This window comes from Cannabis sativa, chromosome 2 (genome assembly GCF_029168945.1).
Source record: "Cannabis sativa cultivar Pink pepper isolate KNU-18-1 chromosome 2, ASM2916894v1, whole genome shotgun sequence".
Classification (NCBI taxonomy): Eukaryota; Viridiplantae; Streptophyta; class Magnoliopsida; order Rosales; family Cannabaceae; genus Cannabis; species Cannabis sativa.
In genome coordinates, this window is record NC_083602.1 from 75,424,294 (window position 1) to 75,433,809 (window position 9,516).

Consider the following 9,516-nt stretch of genomic DNA (forward strand, 5'->3'; position numbering starts at 1 on the left):
CGGTAAACAGTACTTATATTATTTCTTTAACTTTCTGGTGCTACCTATTGTGTTATTATTATTATTATAATGTGGTGGAATAGTTTAATATTAGCCAACTCTTGAAGATTGGCACACCCTATAATTAACCCCACAGACAAAAGTTAGCAGCTAGGAATAGAAACAACAAATGAAATAAAATATGCAAGAGAGAGAGAGAGAGAGAGAGAGAGAGAGAGAGAGAGAGAGAGTTCATAATTACTGGAAGGAAGAAAATGGCATTTGGATAGGTAATGACTGAAAGAAGGGGTACAATATGATATCAAGTTTTGGATCTTATTGTAAGTAGTTTATTCAGTCATTATTATTATTTAACTTGCTCCTAAGCTGAAAACAAAAGAAAAAACAGAAATTTATAAGAGATAAACATAAAATATATATATTACTCTTGTTGGCCCCCCTATGTAGCTAGCCAGTCAAATGAACAAGACCTGACTTTTTGTACTGTACTATACTATATGCATGTATTATAGCCAATATTATTAGCCCACGCACCAAAGGCAGCTGGAATCTTCAAATTAAAGTATTATATTCCTTCTCCAAACTCCATTTGTTTTCTTTTTATTTTTACCAAATCTCTCTTTATTATACTGGGTACTTCTCTACTACTACTACTTTTCATTTCTATATAGAAATTATATTATGAGCCAGAGCTAGTCCATGCCCACAACAAGATCATTGAAGCTCAAACCCCCTACATAATACGGTTACTAAATATTTTTATAAATTGTCCTTATATATAATATGGCTGGTTCTGGTTTGGTACTTCAGTTGCAGAAGCAGTTGGGAGATTACACAACTTCACTGTTTAATGAGGTCAGTTAATTTGCTTATTAATTTGTGTTTATGGGTTCCTATATATATTTTGTACTTTTTGATCTTTTAATTTCTTTCTTCTTTTTCTTTTCTGGGTTAATCTTTTGACGATGATGATGAATCTTTGTTATTTTTGGGGAATATGTAAAGGGTTTCTTAGATGATCAATTTAACCAACTTCAGCAACTCCAAGACGAAAGTAACCCAGATTTTGTGGTTGAAGTAGTTTCACTATTTTTTGAAGATTCTGACAGGCTTCTTAATGAACTGGCCAAAGCTTTGTGAGGATTATAATATTGTTTAATTTTTCAAATATCATGTAAGGATATATAAACCAATTAATAATTTAAATTCTTTAATTTATTATTTGCACATCTTTCTCCTTTTGGGAAAAACAAAAAAAATAATGGTTGCAGGAATTATCAGAATACTGATTTTAGGAAGGTAGATGCCCATGTTCACCAGCTTAAGGGTAGCAGCTCCAGGTATTTCATCACTGCAGATATAGTTTTTTTTTCATTTTTCTTTCTTTCTTAATTCTTATAATTTCTTTGTTTATATTCTCTCTTAATTACATATCATTTTGGAGTGCATGTCACTGTAAGTAATAGTACTTGATTGGATCTTGAAATTAATTATTATTAATAATTATTAGTCCATATATTCAAATTTTGTTAAGACCTAGGAATTAGATGGACTTAATTTCATCCAGATCTGATATTGATATACTGTTAGTTCAAAGTTCAAACTCATCCACATATATATTTACAAAAATAGACAAACAAATATATCCCTTTCATGAGTTTTTGTCATCCACAAATGATCTATTAATTATTCTTTTATAAAAAATAAAAAATAAAAAATACTTCCTTTTGCACTTTTGGAAGACAGGCCACACAATTTATCTATCTTGTAATTTATAATGGTAGTAATCCTGAATCGAATAAATGCTAATAAACATAGTTAATAAGTACTATATATGATGGTAATTAGTAATAATAATGAGATCGATCGAAATGTTTCTCTCTTTTCAGTTTGAATAGTGTTTTATTTTTTTGCTTAATTAATGATATATGCAATATATAATTCTGTTTAATAATCATGATGACCTAATTAAAAAAAATACTGGGTGATTTAATTAACAGCATTGGTGCTCAGAGAGTTCAAAGAGTCTGCATTGCTTTCCGTAACCACTGTGAGGCACAGAACATTGAAGGGTAATATATGTAATATATTTAATTTAACAAATAATTAATTAATCTTACTTATAACTGTGTTATATATACGTACATATATGTGGGTATGGTTTCATGTTGTGATTAATATATAATGTAATGAACCAATATAATATATGTGTGTATGTAACAGGTGCTTAAACTGTTTGCAACAAGTGAAACAAGAGTATACCCTTGTGAAAAACAAGCTTGAAACCTTGTTCAAGGTAACTATATTTTATGCATACATGTGATTATTATTAATACATAATATTAGTGAATTTGCTTAAGTAATTAGGTTTATATATACTAATTAAGTTGGGTATTTATATATATATTATAGTTGGAGCGACAGCTTTTGGCAGCCCGGAGGTCATCATTTCCTATGTAGTCTTATCTGATCACATGTAGATCCTCATGGAGATAACATATGACAATCATAATCATCACCATCATCATCATCAAGGGAGAGTATAGTAATTAGCTTAATTAATTTATGGTACTTCTCCATGCGTCTGTAGATTATTGTTAACATATATATATATTTATATTTATATATATTGTCTAGTAAATAGTCTATCCCATATATCTAGTCTTGGCTGGTTGCTACTTAATTTGAACTTAATTATTTGTGCATCATTTTTCTTTCTTTGTAAGCAAGTAAGAATTTTTTGGCATATCTCTTTTAACATCGAGGATCCCCTTTAAAATATTAATACAAAAGATGTCATTACATTATTTCAACAAAATACACTTTAAAGTTCAGAATATTATAAACTATGAATTCTGATAGCTCGTCTCCACTTACCGGGTCGGATAATATGTATATTTGGTGGGGAAGATCCCTAACTCATGGCTAACCAAACATTTTTAACCCCTACCCACACCACATAGCACTCGTGAGTCACAAAGACTCATCAAGAAAAGCAATAACATAATATTCAGTGGCGAAAATATGTTATGGTATGGGGTGGCCATGGCCCCCCCTAATATTTTGGGGAATTATTTTTAATATATATATATAATTTATAAAAATTAAATTTAGTTATTAAAGAAATATAGTCAGTTTAGTTTACCTCAATGTACATAAATAGATGTATTATTATATACGGGTTGTATAGGTGTATTCTATTTCTTATATTAATTTAAAGGCTATGTGTAGGATTTGTCCTTCAAATTAATACGATTATCAAATTGTCTTTTGAATTTATTTACTATTCCCTTTGAACTATGTCACAATGCTGAAATATAAGACTTCTAATAAGTTTTATCCAATGTGGCTAATAAAATAGTAATGAGACTTGTGTGTCATTGTCACATAAGTGCCACATGTATAATTTAAATAAAAAATAATTTAAAATTTAAGAAATTTCTTTTCTTATCAATAATTAATAAGAAAATTTAAGATTAATTTTTTTTTATTCATATAATTTAGGGTAAATACCATTTTGGATCTTGTATTTTGTAAAAATTACTAATTGGAATCTATGTTTTATTAAATTACAAAATGGACCCTGTATTTTTGAAATATGTACAAATAGGACCCTGGATTGATTTTTTGTCAAAATAAAACTTAATAATAATTTGATCTAAAGATGTTATAACAAATCTAGTTACATTTTCTGTATCTATTCCTGTTAGAAATTATCTTAAAGTTAGTTATATTAAAAAATAAAATTGTTAAAATTGAGTTTTGGGATCCTATATATTTTTACCATTTTGGAAAATATAGAGTCTATTTTGTCATTTAACAAAACAAATGGTCTAATTGATAACTTTTACAAAGTAGAGGATCCAAAATAGTATTTATCCTATAATTTATAGTTAATAAGAAAATATTTTTTAAAATTTTAAATTAAATATGTGGCGCTGACAATAACATATCAACTACACTGACATGTTTTAGCGAAAAAAAATTCAAGGGGTACGATACGATCATTGTAATAGTTTAAGGTTATAAAATTTTTAAATAGCCTAATTTTGTTAATATTTTCTAAAAAAAAATAAGTAAAAATACAATTCGCTTGACCTTCCTATTTGGCCCCTCCTCGGGTCTTTGTCTGGTTCCGCCACTGATAATATCACAAATTAGTATACAAATAACATCAATTTAAACTTAGATTGTCACGACCCGAGCCCTAGGCCGTGCAGATGTGTAATATCTATAACTAAGGTGGTCAAAGGTCACACTTTGACCCTTGTAGGAAGATAAAGCTTATAAATGATCCTTTAATTTATATCACAAAATACTAATTTAAAATTAATGGATTAACTCCTATATTAATAAGAAAATATTAGTAACAAAATTTAGGACCACTCATCAATATAAAAGAACAATAATATCCCCACAGTTATGTAGTCACCGAATAGATAGATTTAATAAGTCAATAAAATACTAAAATAATATCTAGCATCCATCATTCCTTATTTCTAACTAGTACATAGCTAATTTAAGTCATTCATACCATCCATTTCAACTTAAATACAAAATTAGTTTCATAGAAAGAGTAAAGAGTAGAATAAGACTAAACTAATAACGACTTTCTTCCTCAACGGTATCATCCTCATCCCCTAACATCAAACTAAGTTCCTAGAATGGGAAAAAATAGGGGGTGAGCTTATAAAGCCCAGTCGAAAAATAACTAATATCAAAAGATCCTTGGTTTAATAAAATTCCTACATGGTTATAGCTTTGTAAAAATAAAATATCTCATCGCCAGTATCAAAATGTATAATCAAAGTAGAGAGAGACCACAAATAATCACAAAATCAAACGTCAAATACATATCACACCATCTACTAGACCCCTAGCTCTCACTACCAATCATAGAAAACGACATCCCAAACCGGGTAGTCGCACCTGATATCCACCATATTACCGGGGCTCAGATTTAATTCACTTCCTATACAGATTCTAGGTCTTTCACCTACAGGTGAGTGCACACCTGATCTACCTATGATGACACACGGAGACTAGGTCGTGAAACAACAATATGCACAAATCATGATCAGTATGGCTCTCATCAGTCCAAAGCAGGCAAATAATAAGAATAACAAAAGAACATATTCCTTTTTATTTTCTAGAAAATTCGGCAGCATAACGGCTGTATTTTAAATAAACCCAAAAATCATAACCTGGATAAATATTTGTAGACAAAAATATATTTGGCAGTCAGTGCCCGAGAACAGTCTACAAAAAATATGCAGATTAAGTTTTCAATTTTTCAAACAATTTGCAAATCATAAAAATTTAGAATATGTCTAATGTTATACAACACATATAAAAAATAAGTCCAATAATCAAGTTGAGTCTCTACCTCTCTCAAGTCGTTAAACTTTGTCCAAAAGACGATCTTAGTTCTCAAGTCCCGAGCTCCAATTATATAGTCCAATCTTAGATATTACTCTCACCTATACCAGTAAATGGCTAAATAATTATCATCGTTGCATTCTACATTCAAAATTGAGTCCAACAACATATAATATGACTATATTTAAAATTTGGGGTTCCGAAGCCTCACCTAAGCGGTGCATATTAACTATCGGTGGCAGTAAAAATTAGTGTATCGGAAACGTCACTGAAAATAGGAGTAGTGTATATCAAAATGACTACCTCGATGAGTAGATCACACTCATGCCAACCGTTTGTCAAAACAGTGCACAATATCGCTAGAAAGTCGTTGGAAAGGGGCAGAGCTACAAAAATGTCACTAGAAAGATTATCGAGTTGGTTGAGATAGCTTAGTGTAGGTTGTTCTCCTCGACGAGTTGAGTCTAGTGGTGAAGACGACTCGTCAAACGGACACCGGAGGTGGCCGGAAATCTGTTCAAAGTTTGAACCGCCAAACTTTGGCTTGCGATCCCGAGCTAACGGCAGTGAAAGCAGCGACATTGCTTGAGGGCTGAGGTCACCGGCACCCGGGGTTTCGATTGGTCTGGCACGTGGGGCCAGGCGGTGGCCGGAGATGGGTTGTCGGAGAGTGGTGGTGATGGTGGTTATGGTTTCTTTGAAGCTTGAAGAGAAAGAAAGAGAAAGGGAAAGAGAAAGAGAGAGAGTGTGTGTTGATGGAGAAATAGCTAATTATATTATATATATTTATTTATTTTATTTTATTTTATTATATTGTACATATATATATATTCTCTTTTGACTGAGTCCTTATGTAATACCCTCAGATTAAGAAATGGGTTAGTAAAACCCTAACTAGTTAATTGTGTATTATTGTAGAATTATATTACTATATAATTTAATATATGAGAATTTATATGAGATATGATATGTTAAGACCTCGTTGGTTAGTCAGGGGCATTTTAGTAATTTTGACCCGAGAAGGGTAAAACAGTGAAATTAATTTATAAATGTGCTTATAGAACTATATTATTATATGGTATGCCTGTGTTGCCTTTTTCATGTGTGTTCTGACAAGTTGGCATGGTATAGTCACAACCGGGTATTTCGGACCGAACTGGGTTCGGGGCCAAAATACAATTCTAGGATAAATTATTGGCATTTGAATTGTGTGATTAATCTGAAATTTATTTGAGTATAATTGTGTGTGAAATGTAATATATGCCCTTAAATGTTTATTGGTATGCTTTATGGCCCTGAGGGCAAAGTGGTCATTTTGACCTTTGAATTATATTCAATAAAAGAAAGGAATTTTGTGAAAATGAGAATTGATTTTGCTAGTTCTTTCTCCACAAAACCATCCCCTTCCCTCTCTCTCTCTAACCCTCTTTGTATTTTGTTGAAAATTGGTGATTTACTTGGTGTTCAAGCTTGAAATTGGAGGGTGTTAAAGCTTGATCTTAGTTGGAACTTGAGCTAGTTTTTATTGCTGATTTTTAGTTGAATTTATTGCTGGAAATTTTATGTAGAAAATTAAGAAATTGTGTGGTATTTCCTTGAAATGCATGTGACTTGAATTTATGTTAATCTTGTTGAATTTGAACTTGATTGTTTGAATTTGTAGTGGGGTTGTGTTTGTTGAGTTCAAGATGAGATTTTAGGGTGTTTTCCATGTTTGAAATTAAGTTTTTTGCTTGATGTTTATTGCTCAAAAATAAAGTTTTGTACTAGCTTGAGAGTTCTAGCTATTGAACATGAATTTTGTTGGGTAAATGTTCAAGAATGGAGCATGAAATTGTGTGTATGTGATTGTTGTGTAATCTGAATTTTAGGGGTTATTATTGTTGGATTTTTAATGCTTGAAATGGTGTTTTAAACTCCCTATATAATGGTTTTTTAAGTTTTGATTATGATTTGGATGTGATTTTGGGGCAGAAATTCGAAGTTGTAGTAGGATTGTCTGGGTTTGGAACCCAGGGGCCGCGGCCCGCCCTTTTGTTTCTGGGCAGATCCAAATGCAAACTTTGAATAGCCATAACTTTGTGATCCGGACTCCGATTTGGGAGTTCTACATACCGTTGGAAAGCTCGTTTCAAGTCTATTAGATTATCTTTGTTTTGAATACCAATTATATATTTTATAAATGTGGAATTAGGGATTAACCCTGTATGTGTAAATCCTAGAATTTGTGACTAGGATTAGCGGCACTTGATCAGGAGCACCCAGGGATTTGGAATCTCCACTTTTGCACGACATCAGGTAAGATAGTAGATTGCACGTAGAGTTAAGCGCAGTGTCACTCATGTTTTATATTATGGTTATGAGTAATCAAGAACCGAGATTAGGGTTATTACCCTAAAATGAGCGATTATATGGTATAGGGTTATTACCCTATTAGTTAAAGATGTACAATGTTATGCCATGCTAAATATGTTAGAATAAAGAATTATGCATCTAAGGCATAATTTGTTGGATTTTATGCCCTAAATAAAGCTCATTTCAATATAATCAGATTTACTTATTAATATAGATCAGACATAACATTTAATGTTGCATGGTTCACATGATTTATTTCATGATTATATGCACATAATGTATAAATTCATCTGAAATCCTTTTCACATACTTGATCCTGTTTATTGTGCTGTCAACACATTGGAAAGTAAACATGACTATGTGAATAAAGTTTCCTAGATTTATCAGGCACAGGGTTTTACTGATATGATAATCTACAACAGAGTTTACTTGCATTTGGAGAAATGCTATGTTCTTTCCAGAGCATTAGTTAAAGTAAAGCTCAGGTTGGATGCATGGAGTATGCATCGGAAGGGATCGATATTGAACTTTGACTTAGATTTATTAAACTTACCGTAATATCTATTCAAGTCAATATCGCCTAGTTGATCCTAGATCAAATGATCTTAATCCAGTTATGATTAGGCTCAATCTTAAGAGGCTATTCGTGTTCTTTGATTTGTTAGTTAAGCCTACTTTTGGGTCAGGGTGATACGTACATTTTGGGAACACGGTAGTGCAATTGAGTGGGAGCGCTAACATAAACATGGAATCTATAGCTTCTATCTGGCGAATAGTAAGTAAAGGGTGATCTCCTTCGAGCTTGACCAAACAAAAATAAATGGTGGAGATCTCATTTCACATAAGCTGAACTATCATTTATACGAGGTTAAGTGTTTTAAGGATTAAATACATTGTAGGGTGTAACGGTAATCTAATCCCTTTACAGTGTAGATCATTCATATAGAGGATCATTGATCAAATTAGAATTATAACAATGGATAACTATTGATGTGTCTATATGGTGGAACATATAGAGCATTCTATATACTGAGAGTGCAATTCTAAGTTCTATGCGTGGATTCAACGAAGAATTAATAAGTTAGTGAATTTTAGTAATAAATTCTTGATCTGCTTATTGGAAGCTCGGTTATATAGACCCATGGTCCCCCCACTAGTTGAGATAATATTGCTTGTAAGACTCATATAATTGGTTTTGATTAATCAATTATAATTCTCAAATTAGACTATGTCTATTGTGAATTTTTCACTAAGTAAGGGCGAAATTGTAAAGAAAGAGTTTTAGGGGCATATTTGTTAATTATGATACTTTGCATGGTTCAATTAATAAATATGATAAATGACAATATTATTTAATAATTATTTATAGTTATTAAATAGTTAGAATTGGCATTTAAATGGTTGAATTTGAAAATTGGCATTTTTGAGAAAATCAGATGCAAAAAAGATAAAACTGCAAAATTACAAAAAGTGAGGCCCAAATCCACATTGCATGGCCGACCACTTTTGTAGGGGTTTTCCCTCTGATATTTTCATTATTTTAATGCCAAATAATTCAAACCTAACCCTAGTGGAATGCTATAAATAGATAGTGAAGGCTTCAGGAAATTTACACACACTTAAATTTCTACTTTTCATTGAGAAAAAACTGAGCCTCTCTCTCTCCCTATCTTTGGCCGACCACTCCCTCTCTCTCTTCTTCCTAAAGATTTCGAAATTCTTAGTGTTAGAGTAGTGCCCACACACAGCAAGTGATACCTCAATCATAGTGAGGAAGATCGT

At 31.7% G+C, this 9,516-nt stretch overlaps 1 protein-coding gene across 1 annotated transcript; it reads left to right on the forward strand.

Annotated features, from left to right (window-relative positions):
* The first annotated feature begins 454 nt into the window (after window positions 1–454).
* On the forward strand, window positions 455–2,708 carry LOC115718472 (histidine-containing phosphotransfer protein 1). The gene is made up of 6 exons (XM_030647257.2): window positions 455–855; window positions 1,006–1,136; window positions 1,272–1,340; window positions 2,001–2,072; window positions 2,224–2,296; window positions 2,413–2,708. The coding sequence occupies exons 1-6, from the start codon at window positions 784–786 to the stop codon at window positions 2,458–2,460; spliced, it is 465 nt and encodes a 154-aa protein (XP_030503117.1). The 5' UTR covers window positions 455–783; the 3' UTR covers window positions 2,461–2,708.
* Window positions 2,709–9,516: the final 6,808 nt, after the last annotated feature.